Source organism: Parambassis ranga, chromosome 16 (genome assembly GCF_900634625.1).
Source record: "Parambassis ranga chromosome 16, fParRan2.1, whole genome shotgun sequence".
Classification (NCBI taxonomy): domain Eukaryota; kingdom Metazoa; phylum Chordata; class Actinopteri; family Ambassidae; genus Parambassis; species Parambassis ranga.
The window spans coordinates 4,241,748-4,258,040 of record NC_041036.1 but is presented as its reverse complement, the minus strand read 5'-3'; the positions used below and the strand labels follow the sequence as shown (position 1 = coordinate 4,258,040).

At 43.8% G+C, this 16,293-nt stretch overlaps 3 protein-coding genes across 6 annotated transcripts; 1 reads left to right on the top strand and 2 right to left on the bottom strand.

Moving 5' to 3' along the window:
- Positions 1 to 188: 188 nt before the first annotated feature.
- On the bottom strand, positions 189 to 10,195 carry rnf144b (ring finger protein 144B). 3 transcript variants are annotated; one of them, XM_028425392.1, is made up of 9 exons: positions 10,034 to 10,195; positions 9,844 to 9,913; positions 7,193 to 7,500; positions 6,100 to 6,204; positions 5,369 to 5,429; positions 4,330 to 4,543; positions 3,065 to 3,209; positions 2,881 to 2,970; positions 189 to 1,134 (listed from the first exon to the last, which is right to left on the bottom strand). In XM_028425392.1, the coding sequence occupies exons 3-9, from the start codon at positions 7,367 to 7,369 to the stop codon at positions 964 to 966; spliced, it is 963 nt and encodes a 320-aa protein (XP_028281193.1). In that variant the 5' UTR covers positions 7,370 to 7,500; positions 9,844 to 9,913; positions 10,034 to 10,195; the 3' UTR covers positions 189 to 963. The 3 variants fall into 3 exon arrangements, with proteins under 3 accessions (XP_028281193.1, XP_028281194.1, XP_028281191.1); XM_028425393.1 differs by having other exon boundaries at positions 10,050 to 10,192; XM_028425390.1 differs by having other exon boundaries at positions 9,844 to 10,195.
- Positions 7,982 to 13,555, top strand: LOC114448452 (adult enhancer factor 1-like). 2 transcript variants are annotated; one of them, XM_028425394.1, is made up of 7 exons: positions 7,982 to 8,024; positions 8,134 to 8,305; positions 11,822 to 11,956; positions 12,260 to 12,401; positions 12,492 to 12,524; positions 12,700 to 12,843; positions 12,926 to 13,555. In XM_028425394.1, exons 3-7 carry the CDS (start codon positions 11,888 to 11,890, stop codon positions 13,117 to 13,119), a joined length of 582 nt encoding a protein of 193 aa, XP_028281195.1. In that variant the 5' UTR covers positions 7,982 to 8,024; positions 8,134 to 8,305; positions 11,822 to 11,887; the 3' UTR covers positions 13,120 to 13,555. The 2 variants fall into 2 exon arrangements, with proteins under 2 accessions (XP_028281195.1, XP_028281196.1); XM_028425395.1 differs by lacking the exon at positions 7,982 to 8,024 and having other exon boundaries at positions 8,046 to 8,305.
- Positions 13,556 to 13,696: 141 nt separating this feature from the next.
- On the bottom strand, positions 13,697 to 15,778 carry drc9 (dynein regulatory complex subunit 9). The gene is made up of 9 exons (XM_028426216.1): positions 15,622 to 15,778; positions 15,507 to 15,541; positions 15,291 to 15,419; positions 15,091 to 15,157; positions 14,843 to 15,010; positions 14,691 to 14,765; positions 14,073 to 14,204; positions 13,907 to 13,996; positions 13,697 to 13,835 (listed from the first exon to the last, which is right to left on the bottom strand). The coding sequence occupies exons 1-9, from the start codon at positions 15,760 to 15,762 to the stop codon at positions 13,722 to 13,724; spliced, it is 951 nt and encodes a 316-aa protein (XP_028282017.1). The 5' UTR covers positions 15,763 to 15,778; the 3' UTR covers positions 13,697 to 13,721.
- Between the last annotated feature and the right edge of the window lie 515 nt (positions 15,779 to 16,293).

Below are 16,293 nucleotides of genomic sequence, written 5' to 3'. Positions count from 1 at the left end.
TTGATGGTTCAACTCCTCCCTAAGTCATTGTTGTGTGTCCTTGGGCAAGACACTTCACCTGTGCCTGTGTGGCACGCCTTGCTAGTCATTGTATGACACTGCTTGGCAGCAGTGTCAACACTTGCTTGCTTTGTATGCAAATTTATTGATAAGATATTGATATATTGACTGAACCCTTTAAATGGCACTGACTGTTCAGCACATTATGTTTATTTTCATTTACAATGGCGCTTTTATAAAATATCTGATGCAGAAACATCAACAGAAATGTAGAAATGACACCATACACACACACACACAACCCATAAATACATATGAACACACACTTTAGAAAAGTACACATTAACCTTTGGAGCCTTTGGTCTGGAACGTACGCAGGCTGGAGCCCTATCATGTTTCATATCAATACACAGTGCACACGTGATGCCGCTCGCCGCCTCCCATCATCAGGACGTTTTGCATTGTTTAGGGACTTGTGACCCTGTGTGATCCTGACGGTTGTCCATTTTCATAACGCTAAAAAGTTTTGCATAAAGATAAAAATGGAAGGCAAAAGAAATCGAAGCAAGCACCAGGCACTGTCGAGTGAGGCACTTGAGCACCTAACACCTCTGGTTTGGCTTCATGACGTTTGGCACATGAGGGTGGTGTGTATGTGTGAGTGTGAATAAAAAGAGAGAGAGGTGCCTCTGAAAACTAGCTAGGCAAGTGACTTACATTCATTCATTCTCCACGTATTTACACTTCCAACATAAAAACTACTTGTAGTTCAAGGTGGCACCGAGAGCACTCAGGCTTGTCCTGACAGTCTGTACTTGTTCCAGGCAAACTACTTAGACGGCCTCCAGTCTGTCGAGACTCCATTGTTCCATGAGTTTATTTTTTCCACCTTGTGGCACTCTACTTGGCTTTCGTGACGTTGGTGGAGCGTTCCTGGGGCAGGCGGATGAGAGGAGGAGCTTACTACGATGTGGAGGTGTCAGGCTGGCCGAGGTCCTTCTTCCTCTTCTTCTTCTTCTTCTTCTTCCCTCTGCAGGGCTTGCAGAGGCAACACAGGATGCAGGGCGAAGCCAGCAGGAGGAGAGGAGACGTCACCAGCACAATGATGCTGACCCCCACCAGGATGCCCACCACCTGAAGGAGGACATAGAAACCTCTTAGGTCATCATCCTTAACTTTACTAAACTTATATTCATAAAAGACAAGACTCCAAAGGAATGCTAATACTGTTTAGCACCTTCATATTATAGCAGTTAGAGAGATGTTTAAAAACAGTCAAAAGATCAATTATTTGCTTCATTGTTCACATTAAACTAGCTACATGCAGAATTATAACACAGACACTGTGTTACACAATACTTATTGTTATTACTATAAACAAAAAAGACTGGCTCGGAAAAGCCCGCACAGCCACTTCATAATAACATGGTCTGCTGTGTCTGAAGAGCAGACTGTTGCTATGGATGCTATTCTGACTGAATACTGTGTAAAAGTAAGTAAAAGTATGTAGCTTTTTGGAATTAGTATAGCTTAAAGTACTCGGATGAAATCACAAGCAAACAGTGACAGGCCATGCTGAGAATTATGGGTATTGTGGTTCTGATTTTTTTGTGAAGAAATCAGTTACAGTTACACTCATATCAAATATAAAGATATCGTCATGCACGGCTCCTTAGCTGCAGGTAAAACAGATCAGGGAACGATCTGATGTGGGCCCTTTTGTTTTTTGTTTTGTTTAATTATGGGCTTCTGGGACTGTATACAGATTGTGTGACAGCGTCTTGAAAGTGAGGTCAAAACATCTTGATTGCATATCTTGACCTAAAAACCAAAAGTACGCCTCTAATCTGTTTTTCCTAGATATAGTTTGTGGCTTGTTTGCTAGTGTTTATCACACTGATCTGTTTTTCTGTGTGCAGACTCTGGTGTCTTTTTCCAACATGGTGGCCCCCATGGGCGAGACAGTGACCTCAATAGATAAAAGACAGAACCACGTCATCCATCTATATATATATATACAGTCAATGGCTCCCTGTTTGTTGTGGTGTTTTAGGCTGACTGACACCAACATGGCGAGGGTCTGAGCCTCCCACAGGGACTCAAAATGTCTCTTCAGAAACTACAGGTGAGGTCAGGGACACTTTGTCCATATTTATACAGTGTATGACTGTCAGCCAGATTTTACCACTCGGCATTTGTCTCACTCCTCTGACACTATTCAGAGTGTTACTATATGGCCGACTGTCAGCCATAATGGACCTCTGAGACACGGGTATAACCAGGACTGTCATGAGCTGTTTTGCAAGAAAGAACTGCGCTGTTGTACTTCGACTCTCTCTAGACTCTTAGCAACAAAGACGCAATCAGGAGGCAAACCTGATACTTATCATGTGATCGTGGCATTGGAGCAAGGGCGAGCAGAAACAAAGTAGGTCTGGCGGCCAGTTGTGATGCTTTTGCTCAATGGATGACGTCATTGCAGGGCAGGAATGTGAGATTAGTGCTGAGTTTAAAGGCTGACAAAAGGACTTGTTGGGCATGCTTGTGTAAAAACAACATGCCACAAATTGCTGAGTGGCACACACTCTTGTTGTAATAAGAGCAGCAGCTGATAGGGAAAAGAAATACGGCAAAGTGAAAATGATGCTGCCCTGCATGGATTTCTGTGGAGCAGCTGGGATGAAGTCCAAAATCATTAGAGGCCAGTCCCGACTGGTTGTGTGATGGCATGGTTACACTAAAACTAAACCACTGTACGCACTAACCAAGCTCTTACAGACGGCTGGATCCGCAGGCTAATCCATTCAGACAATGACTGTGTCGCCACAAGCCTGAAATGAATACCGTGTGTCTGCTCTGCTGTCTGCTGAATGGCCTCACCTGCGTTCTGTTCCACATAACGGAGGCCCTGGAGTGTCCCAGCTTGTTTCTGCACGGCCCCTTATCATAATGTCTTAGGAAGATGTCACCCTGCATTTAAACACACACACACACATTATGTTGTTTTTTTATTTACTTGTGATCAAAGCTCACATCTGTGAATGAGGCGGCAGGGGACACTCACATCCAGATTCTGCAGGCAGTACCAGCAGAAGGTGTGTTTGCAGCTCTTACACAGCATCTGCGCACAGCCCTGGTTCCTCTCGATGTAGATGCCGCACGTTGGACACTGCTTGATGGGCATGTCGGAATCACTGTTGGAGCGGGCCCTATGAGTTCGTAGAAAGGCACAAGACACAAGAACGCCGTTAAATAGAAGCACATCAAAGCCATGAGGGCCTCCCGAGTCTCCAGGCAGAGTGTGAAGTCTTTATTTAGCAGCAGAGCGAAGGTCAGGACTCTCTTTGAACTAGGTTCAATTATTTTGGGAAGGAAAGGTATGAGAGTATTTTCCCACGTCAACTGTGGGGCTGGGAGTCGTGATGACAAGTTTAATTTCTGTCTCAAATGTGCACTCATAGATTCTGATGAAACTCCAATATCTGGTCTTCTTTTAGATCTATTTTGGTCTCCATCGACATTCAGGACTGACTCATTAGGAAAGAAAACCCTACACAGTGCAATCACTGCATCCCACACAGCATCATGAAATGTGGCTGCTGCTGCAGCTGCAAGTCTTTTAAATCATGTTGATGCAACTTTATTAGTCATTAACAGAGATCTGTGCTCACTGAAAGCTGAAAAGAAGCACAAACATAGACGAGTGGATGAAACCAGCATTACCAATACCTTTGATTGTGCTGCTGGACTTCACACTCCTGATTGCAGGATTATTAAACCCTAAATCTTTGCTATGCTCTGAAATTCAGTCCTAAAGTTTGTTCCCACTTCTCCCTGCTCCACCTTCACTGCAGAGCCCACTGCTCCACTGCAAAGCACAGACTCCACTAACTGGCTGGGTGCCCGTCCTCCTCCTCCTCCTCCTCCTCCTCCTCCTCCTCCCTTTGGCAAATAGACAATGGAATTCCAATATAACTCAGTGGCTCCCCAATGACATTCATTCTGGCAGAGCCACAGCTTGGAGCTGTAACGTAGGTGTACAACAGGGACTACACAGAGGGCACTGCTGAGGAATACTGAGCTATTAATCCTGAAATAATGTTTTTACTCAGCACAGAGTCTCTACTGAGGGATGAGGGACGACACATCACTTAAACGACCCACACACTGGAGCCAATTTCCTGATGATTTATATGAAGTGGTATCATGGGAAATTTCTCATAGAATAAAAGGATTTAAAGTGATGCATAAAACATTTTTTTATGCTTTTCTCATTTAAACAAGTGATTTGTACAGTCACCAGCTGACTGTGGCTGCCGCCTGACTGACCTGCTTTCACGTGAGGGCGAGGGCAACATCATGGGCTGGCGCTCGGGGCAGGCGTGGCCTTCCTGCCAGGGCCCTCTGCAGCCGGAGCAGAACACGGCGCGACAGGTCGGGCAGGAAACGGCAGCCGGTCGGCCTTCGGTGCTCGCCTGCATGCTGCACACCGCCTGACATTCAAGCACCGGGCACCAGGCTTTACTGGGATCCAGCTTCACTCCTGTGGAGGAGCAAAGAGAAGAAAACGTCATTAAAAATGTATGAGGATTAAAGGCAGGAACCGCAACCAGCAGGATCCACAGATTTCCCTCAGTAAACAGGTCTTGAATTATTGAAAGAGATGCAGCTAATGAGTGTTGATATTTGTAATCTCCTGGTGTTTTGAGCAGTTTGGTTTCATTATACGTCAGCAAATATTTTGTATAAATGTTTTTTAAGGTCACTGAAAAATAGGATTTACCAAATAAATCCCACATGTCGCAACCAAAACAAAGTCAGACTGACGCAGATCCTTTACTAGCTCATATTTTCATTGTGCATAATAAGAGGAGGAAAAGCACTGTTGCAAAAACAACCTGTACTTTGCACTTCTTTATACTTCTAACAATAAAAGTCATATGATTTATGGCTACAGTAAACAATAACTATTATCGGCTACTCGGTGTATTGTTACTGTGCAACTGGAAAAAGGACCGATATAGTAGCTGCAAGGCAAACTATCCCCAGTTTGCAATTGATAAGTGTCAACAGAAAGCTATTTCAACAGTCTTCTTTCTGTTTACAGGCTGCTGGTGCGGGCCACACAGGCTATTTGCCTTCGCAAACATTTGCACAACTCACGGTGCAATCAGCATGCACGTAGGTCACACCATTTATTTGTTACTTCTCCTTTATCAGAATATGGATCTCTGGACTGGACGGCAGGACAGAAAATGAGGGCACCAGGTATCACAGTATCACAGGCATGTGAAGCCGTTTGTGCCGACCCCTAAATTAGCACACTGCCTGTCATCAACCATCCGAACGCTAATGCAACAATGACTACCTCTCTCGAACTTCAGACGCACATACAGCTCCGCCTGCTCCGCCGCAACCAAGCTGGCGATCTGCAATCAGAGAGCACAAGAGAGAGAGAGAGACAGGCTTCAGTCGCTCAGCAGAGCTGTGATGGAGAGATTGTGAATGTACAAAGACACAGCTTTAAAGCTGATGATAAAGTTTATATAATTCATAGTGGAGGAGATGAAAATGAGCAGTGTTTAATGGATTGTGGTTACCTAGCAACTGCTACTTGCTGCATTATACTTAATACAACAGTGAGAAGTATTTCTAGGTAAGAAATAGGCATAGTCACTGTGAGGGTAAAATTATTTTTAGGACTTTAAGACAGACATCTCACCACTGGATAACAGAGGAGAGGAATTCCACACTCATATCACTTCTAAGTCAAACTGGACATCGGGGTTCTTACAGTAACAAATATTCCTGCACTTTCACATTATGACGGCGCACATAACATCATTTGACTCCTCACACTCAAACGGAGGAAGAAAAATTTCCTCAGATACATCATTAAGTTTGGATGTGTAGTGTTTACACATCTTAGCAGCCCACACTCCTCAAAAAAAAAAGGAAAATCCAACTTCATCTTTCTTGAGAAGTTGGTTTGCAGCAGTCAGGAATGGAAAGAAACAAAAAATAGTCATGCAAAGCCTCTGAAAACTTGTTTTGGTTTCCCTCGTGACCTACATATCCCTGGTCTTAAACAGGGCATACCTCAGGGTCCAGTAGCACTCCAGTCTTTTGGCACACCATATCTGGACAGGTGATGGGTGCCCCTCCACCCTCCATGATGGCTAACTGGACATACTGCTGCAAACACTGGGACAGAGCAACACAACAACAACATGAGCCTGGACATGTAATGTAAAAATACAATGCACAAAATATCAAAACATACACATCATGCAGTAAGATGCAAAGAAAGCAAAGAGGGGAAGTGTTGTGAAAACAGGGCATTCTGAACAGAAGTTCCTCCTCAGCACTCACACGTCAAAAGTCATATGTTGCCTCAGCCATGAAAACTGGAAAGGTAGGAGGAACTATGTAAACATTGCGCAAAGCTTGGCAGTTTTGAGGAACAGAAAATAAAAGCATTTAACTACTTTTCTATTAAACAAGCAAAATATAAAAAGTGCCAGAAGTTTGGAATGTGCTTTTAGGGAAGTTTAAACATGCGAACATGCTCATTAGGTGTAAAACATGAGCAGCATGGAGCAGCTCTGCAACCAGACCGGAGGACATGTTTTGGATTTCTACAATAGAGATAAGCAGCGTTCCATTTCCCCCGTCTTTTCTTCCCCCGGGGGGATACGTGTGTGTGTTTTATCTGTCTGACCTTGTGTGTGTAACACTGACATCTTAGCCAGCCAGGACAGAGATTAACACCTGCCACTATCAGGAATGTGCTCAGTTTTGATATGCCAGTCAGGCACACATTATACGACAGACCACCTGTTATAAATAATACAGCTCTGTGGTCTAAAGATAGCACATCTGGACTCAAGGAGGAACTGAAACCGAGACCGGTCAAAGGATAAATCCAAGGAAACTAGTCTTGACGTCTTGATTTCACTCAAATGGAAATATGCACGCCCTTGCCTTTATGAGGATCTACTTTAAGGTCTCAAAGCAGGAAGTGGTGTTGCAATAAAGAAGGAGAATCCCATTCAAAGCAGCCAAAATTACCCAAATGTAAAAGTCTGCTGTTGGATCACTTTTGTGAAATCTTCACTGCCTACAGAGAGTGACTAAAATATATATCAGCATTATCTCATGTAAATAAACCGGACACATCCTGTTGACCTACCGCTGTGCAGTAGATGCACTTGCAGCTCTCCAGCTCCCTGGTGGCTGCAGACGGCTGCTCGCTGAGGCAGAGTTTGCAGAAGACGTCAGGTTCGAGCTGGGGATCGGCGGCTGCCTCGGGTGTCTCCGACGCCGAATCCCAGGCTTCCCCACTTGGGGTGGAGCTCCTGCTGGCCATGGCGGTGTGAAGCAGGCAGGCTGGCCGGGGAGGAGAAGGAGGGGAGGACGAGGATGAGGCCTGGGGGGGGGGGATTAGGCTGCTTCTATCCCTTCTGCTGGGGATGGAAAGGAGCTATAGCCTCCATGTTCCTGAGGACACAAACAACACTGATTAACTGTACTTGTCTATTCAGGTTTGCCTTCCCTTCCCCTTCAGACGACACTCCACCTTTCCTGGAAACCGTCAGTCTGACAAAGTGATTTCACCTCTGCCTGCAGCAATACGCTGTGATTTCCTTGTTACCTAAGAGATGGATTAGTCACTGTTTAAAGCCAAATGTAATTATGTGTAATTACCACAATAATAGTGACTCCTCCTCATCACCCTTCCTTGTTTACTAGTATACTGTATACCTACAATTTTTACAGTCCAGAGTCCAAAGTTTGTGTTTACCAAGCATGCAGCTATCAACCAGCTCATTCAATCGAACATTTGTAGAAACACGGCAAGAAATGAAGCTGCATGTGGGTACAGAAGATTTGAATCTTCAGATGGGAAACTGTAGGAAACCTCTTAACAAAGCCTTCATTGTGAGAAGTTAGTGATGCAACTGAACAGCTCAAGGGCTGAATAAAGGGCTGGGGAGCAGGGGAACACACGGCCGCTTAAAGCTGTAAAACTCAAACTCGATCCCTTTTAACCACCATTTTAACATCCACCTTTAAAAGAAGAAATAAAGATGTTTACAGCCTGCTGACACGCTGATTCTTCTTCATCCACAGGAGGATACGCAGCACTTTACACAGCTGTTGTGGAAAAACCTGTTGCTCTCACTGGGGGAAATAAGAGTGGCTAATAATTCCTACGAAACCAGCTGATACCGCTCCAGTGCTGTTTGGATTATGCAAGCAGCCATCAAATGTGTTGACACTGATGTAAGATACCTCCATACAGGTGAGTCTTTTGTCTCACACTGTTTGTTGTGAGTCAAGTCAGCTGCTGACCTAAGGCGTACCTTAGCAAACACAGAAGCTTAATAAGTCAGCTATTTCATATCGAGGCTGATATCCACTACTAATATTGGATCAGTGCATTCCGTGTATACACAAAGGCCTCTTCAGTTACACAACATCAACACTCAGACTTCCACATTTGATTGAAGTTACACAATTTTTGTTTTAAGCAGAAACCAAAACTTGTCCCTGTGGTTCAGTCCGGGTGAAAAAGGCATGAGAAATAATAACGTCATAATCTGGGATTTGAGATTAATCCCTCGGATAACAGTGGTTGGATGAAAAAAACAGGGTCACAGAGGAAACTGAGTTAAAAACACATTGTTGAAATCACACGTTATCCCACACACACACACAATGTCCTCTGTGTTTAAGCAGACTAGTAAAAGTTGGCAGGAAAGTTTGGAAGGGGTTAGATCAATACGGGCACCACCACCAGCAGCACCACCACCACAACCAGCAGCGTCCTAATTCTTCATTGAATGCTCGTGCTATCGATCAGCTTACAGATCACTGCAACGTGCGCTGTTGTATCAAAACAGGCTCGCCACGGGCCACGGATGTCGCTTCAACACTTCTGCACAGTCATAGCCTATTCAGGACAGACAGGCTGAGCAGTCGTCATCAGCCTGCCCCGTCCTGCCCGAACATAACCGAGCCTGTGGTCTCACATGGGAAAATAACAGCTTTCCTGTCTGCGAGCTTTTCCTCCATGGAAACTCTAATATGTAATTAATGACAGAGTGAAGCTCTCATCCTGGGGATACTTCACAGTTGAACTTGAGAATGGCTGGGAGCCTATTTGTTAACTGGCAGAAGTGCAGTGATCAGATGTAAGTCTGAACAAAAGGGTTGGAGGATTCGATCAGGATTTGAATGCTGGTGAATGCATCGTTTTCCAGACTTCGTCCCTCTCAAAGGCCCACATTCAACCTCCTTTTATCAAAACACCCTTCTGTGCTAACAGTTAGATGTGGAGCTGTGCCATTCAGCGATTAGCAGTCCTCACGGATCGAGGTCTGGATGGCGTTCCAGACGCAGGGGGTGGTGGGGGTGATGGTTAGTGGGCAAGGGTGACGGCGTGGGGATCAAAGCATCATTGTGGACCAGAGAGGCAGGAACGGAAAACCAGATCTGCCCGGTGAAAAGCTTTTGCACAGACTTGCCACTGTGTTGTGGAAGCAGGCAGCTGGGAGTGTGTGTGTGTGTGGGGGTGGGTGGGTGTGTGGGTGGGGGGGGGGGGGGGGTGCAGCAGAATGTATATGGCATCATTTGTGCAGCTGCAATCTTAGTCTGAGGTTTTTGTGAGAAAGTTAACGTACATTCTTTATTTTCTAGTTTGCTTTTTAGCAGAAATCTGACACATCTGCATCAACACATAGGTCTAAACTGCAATATGTCCACCACATGATACTAAATTAGTGATGGATGGACAAACAAACAAACACACAAACAAGATAACAAAGCTGGAGGACCTACCTTGCTTGTGGACCACTGGGTGGAGGAGCAGCCAGAGTCCAGATCCACAGCCGCCGCAGTGCTCTTCTTACTGTGGCACAGACACATGTGTTAATACACTGTGCTGCTGTAACAACCTGCTGTCAACGCCTACTGCCACTGCGGCACTCCTCAAACACAAACACACACAGACACACACACACACACACACCAGCCTCAAAGAAAACCTGGAAACATCTTTAAACGTCCTGCTCGCTCCTGTCTAGTCTGTGCGTGTGTGTGTGCGTGTGTGTGAGTCAGCTCTGTCCATCCAGGAAGCTGCGCTCGTTTCTCTGCTGAGCTCCACTCGCGACTGCTCCTGCTGGCTGTTTAACTTACGCTGCGTTCAGGCGCAGTCCGGAAAATTCAGACATTTCATGAGCTGCACAGAACAAGTGTAAGGGTGTGTTTGACCTCTCAAAATAAGAAGCTCTTGCCTAATACCCTTTATAGCACATGCTCGCTAAACTAATACAACTGATTGCTATTCTGTACCTGTAATTTGCTTTATAGATCTTAGATTCATATAGATTCAGTTTTATTTAGATCAATATGTAATAATACAGCTTCAAATTCACAGGTATAATTCAAAATTTATTTGCTTCAGTTGCCACATGCAGCAAATATTTTATTGAAGGGAGACGCTGTGGACACCATTTGTGATTCTAAAATGATGATTTTATGTTTAATATGAATGTATCATTTGATTTTTTTATAAACCTGCTATGATAAAACAGCACTAAATGCATTAACTTTATAACACTGTTGCCTTGGTGTGACTTTTACAGGATATGTGTGCTGCCATGTCAGTTAGAACTGACGAAGCTGCTTGGATGAGCAGAGAAAAAACTTGACAAGTCCAGACGCCTTGCTTCAATCTTCTCTACATATTATGACATGGATGAAAGAGAATCTTCATCAGCAACTAGCTTGCTATTGTGTGACTGTTTGTATTGACGATCAGAGTTCAATAGATTCATAGATTTAGTTTATAAACCTGGTAAGATAAATAACATTTCACTATCACTTTCACTATTATTGTACAGGTTGGCATTGTGGGCACCGCAACCAAAGCACAGTCGACAGTTGCATCATTTCCTCTTTGCTTCAGTTGATATATATTTACAAATGCAGCCTTAAAATAAAAAAAAGGACGAGTCTTATATTAATATTGTGAGGCTAATATTCTCTGCTGTTTGTTCACAGAGGCCCCACACTTACATTTCATAATGGCCTTTCTTCTCTCTTCGTAATGACTACTGGATATTGTAGCCAGCTGTTTATTTCATTCCTCATTTATTCAATCTTCTGATATCAACACTTAGATTTCACTCATCAAATGTTGTTTTTGAGGCATGCCTCGAAAATGTAGCTCATTACAGATCCTTCTCCAGTTTGATATGATGTCATAGTGCTACTTGAAACAACACAGGCAGTAATAGGCTGAAAGGTATGAAGCTAAAACTGTTTATAGTTCAGTATAAAAACCTTAAAACACGATATGATGTTTGAGAGGTTTCACTCTCACTGTACAGGCTGGCTTTGTGGGCACAGATTACATCATCTTCCTCTTAACAAAACAACTTTGTGCCTTTTTGTTTTACCATTAGTTAACCACATTGTCCGTGTAGATTAGTTTTGACACGTTTGCTTAAATGTGAAATTAATTCAATCATTTTAACCTCGGTCAAAGTGACATTTACGAGGTACAGTGAATGTTGCACTTGCACGGAGAAAACAACAGAAATCAGAGAAACACGTCACAAAGTAAATAAAGATTGAATAAACGGTATTCTCATACGTTATTTTATGTAACGTCTTTGCTGACGGGATATAAAGTCGTGTGGTGTTTTTTTTTTCAGGTGTCACGATGTAAAAAGCCTCAGGCGACCTGGTGGAAATTCCCAGGTGAAGTGCGCATGCGCCGCTGCCCACTGGACTTTTTTTTTGTTCTCTCCAGTAGATTTCTGTATATCAGTCAGTGTCGAGAGATTCTTCTGGAGATAACGTTAATATCTGAGCAGAGATGGACGAATCTGAGCCTCTGTCCGTCAGTCCGTGTATAAACGGCAGGTTCAGAACAGCGTGCAGCAAGGTGAGAGTCTTTACCGGTGTTTTCACAGCAATACATTAGAATTAGATTACATTACATTAGAATAGGGTTGTTGGTTTTTAATGTATTTATTTTCTAATACACGCGATATTATTATTCTCTGTTGTTAATTTTTTCTGGGGGAAAAAAACACTTAAATTTGATTTTAAATGTGATTTCCGCATTGTTGTGTTGTGTATAGGAACAAAAACCGCTCCAAGCGTGTGACCTATCAGCGCTGAGCGTCAGGTGCTCCATCCGGGCTACAAAAAAAAAATTGATTTTTTTTTGCTTCTCCTTTTTCAGGTGGTGACTTTTAAACCCTCCAACACGCAGAGGATCATCCAGCTGATGCACAGAGCGGCGCAGAAAAGCTACCTGAGAGCCTGCCAGCTCTTCTGCCTGCCTTTAGACTCTCTGACGTGTGAACAGGTCACATGTTGCCCAGGTAAAGACTCACTTTTTTTACGATAATAATCCTCATGTCTGGGTGGCAAAGGACATTTTTTCATGTGTGGAATTCTCGCTGTGTTTACAGATCCTTCATCCGAGGAAGAAAAAAACACACAAGGTAATTTATCATCTTTACTTAACATTCATTTCATGTAGAATGTAGAGTCTTGCATTTCATCCATCTGTGCTCAAGGCTGGAGTTCTCTCATTTCTGTTTATGACACTTATGACAGAACTACTTCCCATTTTATTAACTCTACTCTGCTTCCCTTTCTCTGCCTACCGACAAACAGTGGCCATCCAGAGTCCGCCTTCCACCATAATGATTGTCAACATCAGCAACTCCACCTTAATCGACTGCGTCATCGGGAACGGCGCCTACCTGTCCGTGGCCGAGCGGCAGCCTCTGATGCAGAATTCTGGACTCCACACGCACGGTAGGAAACAAACAAATCCACACAAATGCTTTAAACCTGCACAAATATGTCGCAGCACACTGACGTGCTCCTGTGTTTACAGGTGAACTGAGCAGCAAGCAGGAGGCGACGCAGGCCGCTTCTCCTCCTCCTCCTCCTCCTCCTCCTCCTCCTCCTCCTCCTCTTCCATCAGCAGAGCATCTGAGCAGCATCAGCATCCAAAGCTCTCACCTCACCTTTGTCATCATTGGAGACAACAACTCCATGCAGGCGGAGCAGAGTCAGCCAATGGACTGACAGAAGTGTGATGGACAAATCACATGAAGCTGACTGACACACACTTCAGTTTACAAACACCACTCCAGTGTCTCAGTGCAAACACGCTGACGTCCGCTCCTCACAATGTTTTTCCTACAATAATTCTCATGAGCTGAATTGTTTCCTGTTTTGCAACGCCGGGTCTTCTGCTGCCTGTGGGCTCTGAGAGTCCGAGGAGCCGCTGGGATTTTTAGGTTGCTGACTTCTTCATGACGCACGGCGCTGTGAGTGATTTCCCGTGGCGTGGTTAGGAGGATAAGTTGCTGTGAAGGATTCACTCCATCAGCTCCTTGTATATTGTGTAATTGCACAGACAGATACTGTGTGTCTGATTCAGAACCTGTTATGTCATGATAAGGGTTTATCTTAAAATGTATGGCCTATGGTCACAAACAGTACTTAGTATAGTGTTATTTCTACAAGTCCATATGTTATTATTATTATTATTATTTTTATTTATGAATGACTGTTGGACCTTTTTAGGACAAAAATTAAATACATCACTTGATACAATGTTACATGCAACAAATACAATAAATATTGTGTTACGTTTTAACGGGTGTTTGAAATAAAAAAAACTTTCACTTCTTCTTCTTCTTCTTGCCTTCCTTCTTCTTCTTCTTTCCTTCCTTGCCTTCCTCTGCTTTTTTACCGAGTCCTCTGCGCACCATGACTCCTCTCCAGCAGGCCTGCAGCTGCGCAGACCAGGGTCACAAACAGTGATCAGTACACTAATTATCCAAACAGTACGCTCATCCTCTCTTACCTTGGTGACAGCTCTGATCATTTCCTCCTGCAGGCGTAGTTTCTCCTGCTCCTCCTCGTCCTCTATCAGCATCTGCTCCATCTCTTGGATCTGAAATCAGCAAGTAGTTAACACACATCTCAAGAAGCAAGCTTTTCATTTGGGCACTGGAAGCCAGGAAGCTCACCTTCCTCTTCATCTCATTCAGCCTGTCTAAGTTGAGCATCCTTTTGCAGCCCAGTCTGTTGTACTCCTCCTCCTTCTGGTGCAACAACTGCTTTGTGCTCTTCTGCCATGATTGCAGCTGCTCCTGCAGCTTCTGATCAACAACAACAACAACACAAGATTAGCTGAAGCACACGATGGGTATTTACAAAAACATGGCCTTAATTATTGAATTTCTAGATATGTCATTTTAAAATATTTATAGTGCAATCTTTGTCTTGAAGGTCTTTAAGGTGTTGGACTTTGGGGCACATTTTTGACCTTTTTCATGACAAAATGCTTCTTGCAGGCATCAAAACCAATTTAAGGCAGACAGGACTAAAGAGTTACATCATTTTATATGATTAGAAGGATAAAATATCACTTTTACACCTGTGTCCCGGAGGACATTGTGCCTAATTGTCAAAATGTTGGCTTCATACAGGTGTGTAGCTTAAACTGCGGGTACAGTGCCTCCTAGTGGCAGTGAGGAGATTTGACACCCTGTGCCACCTGGAACTGGATTTTAAAATAAACCCTACATGTGTTCATAGTATATAAATAATAAGACAAATAAGATATTTGGTGCTGCTGTACCGACCTCGTGCTGATTTTGAAGAAATTCCTTTGACCTCTCATGAGACAGCATCTCGTCCTTCATCTGTGTCTGCAGCAGCTGAAAGAGACGGAGGACATTGTGTTTTAAAGGTTCTATGTAGATGGGACTTACCCACACTGGATGCTTGAACCTACATTCAGCTGGTCCTGCAGCAGCTTCTCAGCTTGAATGGCCTTCCCCTGTGCCAGCCTGAGCTCCAGCTCCATGTCCTCCTCCTCCTCCTCTTCCTCCTCCTCTTCCTCCTCCTCCTCCTCAGCTGTCTTTGATATGTTGTCATTCAGCTGATCTAGAACATCCTGGTCCTGTGGAATATTCGACATGTTTTTTCTCACAGATTTTGTCTGCTATGTGCGATCATAGTTTTGCCATTTGTATTCCTCACCTTTGCTTCCTCAGTTTTTTGTTTGGCCTCCTCTTCTTTTTTCAGCAGAGTCTTCAGTTTTTCCTTTCTAGTCAGAGAAACATTTACATTAATATGATTATTTTACCCTCCTTTTCCCTTCGTTCCTCAGAAATTACTCCCCATTTTGTCCTGTTAGGCATTTACATTGTGACTGTTATATCACAAAGATTGAGTGAAACCTTTTCTTGTATGCTGCCAGTTTCTTCTTCTTCTCCTCCTCTATCTCCACAGCCTGCAACACACTGATGAAACTCTGCTTCTCTACTAGCTCAGAATGCAGCGTGGACATAAGCTGTGAGATGTGTTGACTGCAGAAGGGAGAAACATGGTCAGAAAAAAAAAAAAAAAACATGGATACAAAGGTAATGTTCATCTGTTTGTCTGTGGGTATTCACCAATCTCTCAACAGCTTGGACAGCCTGGCTTTCTCCTGCACACACACACACACACAGAAGTCAGCATTTAATTTCAAATTCATAAAAGAGATAAGTAAAAAATTGTGTGTATGACCTGTTCCGCTGCAGGACCCTGCTCCCTGCTGATCTTCACTGTCAGGCGATGTCCCATTATGTCCAGCTGATGTGAACAGTCCTCCAGCACAGCTGCCATTCTGAGACTCTGAATCAGGGATAAAGACGCTGTAGGAGCCATATCTTCTGTTAGCGTAGTAGTGAGTAGTTTGTCGTGTTGTTAGTCTGGTTGTCATGGTGATGGGGAGTATTTGCGTCACGTGGTGTGTAGGGCGGCGATAACTAGGGATCTATAAAACGGGCACTCACAGTATCGCAACGTAACGTAGCATTTATAACGTAACGTACCATAGCGCACACCTTTACACGTCCATCCCCGGTTAATTCTTTTTGGTTTACAAGTTTTCAGATGCAGGGCCCAATCTCTCTGCTCATCTGGCGACTTTGGAGGTTTGAGGAAGTCGCCCATCAGACGCCAGCTTGTGGATGACGCATGTCCTTATAAGTTAATGGCAAGCTAGCATTAGCATCTGGCAGGTTTAATGTCACAGAACAGAACTTTTTATATTCTAAAGACATGAAATGACTCTGTTTTTGATTCATTTATCAACCATTAATTGCAACACATGTCAGCTGCATGTTCATAATCTGGGTTTTGAATCATGTCTCTCATTGTAATGTTAGCATGATTAAAACTTAAAAGCAAAACATT

What these genes read in the sequence shown, in the direction of transcription:
- rnf144b (XM_028425390.1), bottom strand. Translation starts at nt 7,369, where the DNA reads ATGGCCAGCAGGAGCTCCACCCCAAGTGGGGAAGCCTGGGATTCGGCG. An exon ending in ACTGCCTGCAGAATCTGGAT is followed by an intron (nt 2,971 to 3,064) that starts GTGAGTGTCCCC and finishes GTTTAAATGCAG; the next exon opens with GGTGACATCTTCCTAAGACA. An exon ending in TTATGTGGAACAGAACGCAG is followed by an intron (nt 1,135 to 2,880) that starts GTGAGGCCATTC and finishes GTCCTCCTTCAG; the next exon opens with GTGGTGGGCATCCTGGTGGG.
- LOC114448452 (XM_028425394.1), top strand. Translation starts at nt 11,888, where the DNA reads ATGGACGAATCTGAGCCTCTGTCCGTCAGTCCGTGTATAAACGGCAGG. An exon ending in ACAGGTCACATGTTGCCCAG is followed by an intron (nt 12,402 to 12,491) that starts GTAAAGACTCAC and finishes CTGTGTTTACAG; the next exon opens with ATCCTTCATCCGAGGAAGAA. An exon ending in GGAAGAAAAAAACACACAAG is followed by an intron (nt 12,525 to 12,699) that starts GTAATTTATCAT and finishes ACCGACAAACAG; the next exon opens with TGGCCATCCAGAGTCCGCCT.
- drc9 (XM_028426216.1), bottom strand. Translation starts at nt 15,762, where the DNA reads ATGGCTCCTACAGCGTCTTTATCCCTGATTCAGAGTCTCAGAATGGCA. An exon ending in TGCTGCAGGACCAGCTGAAT is followed by an intron (nt 14,766 to 14,842) that starts GTAGGTTCAAGC and finishes CGTCTCTTTCAG; the next exon opens with CTGCTGCAGACACAGATGAA. An exon ending in TTCTTCAAAATCAGCACGAG is followed by an intron (nt 14,205 to 14,690) that starts GTCGGTACAGCA and finishes GTTGTTGATCAG; the next exon opens with AAGCTGCAGGAGCAGCTGCA.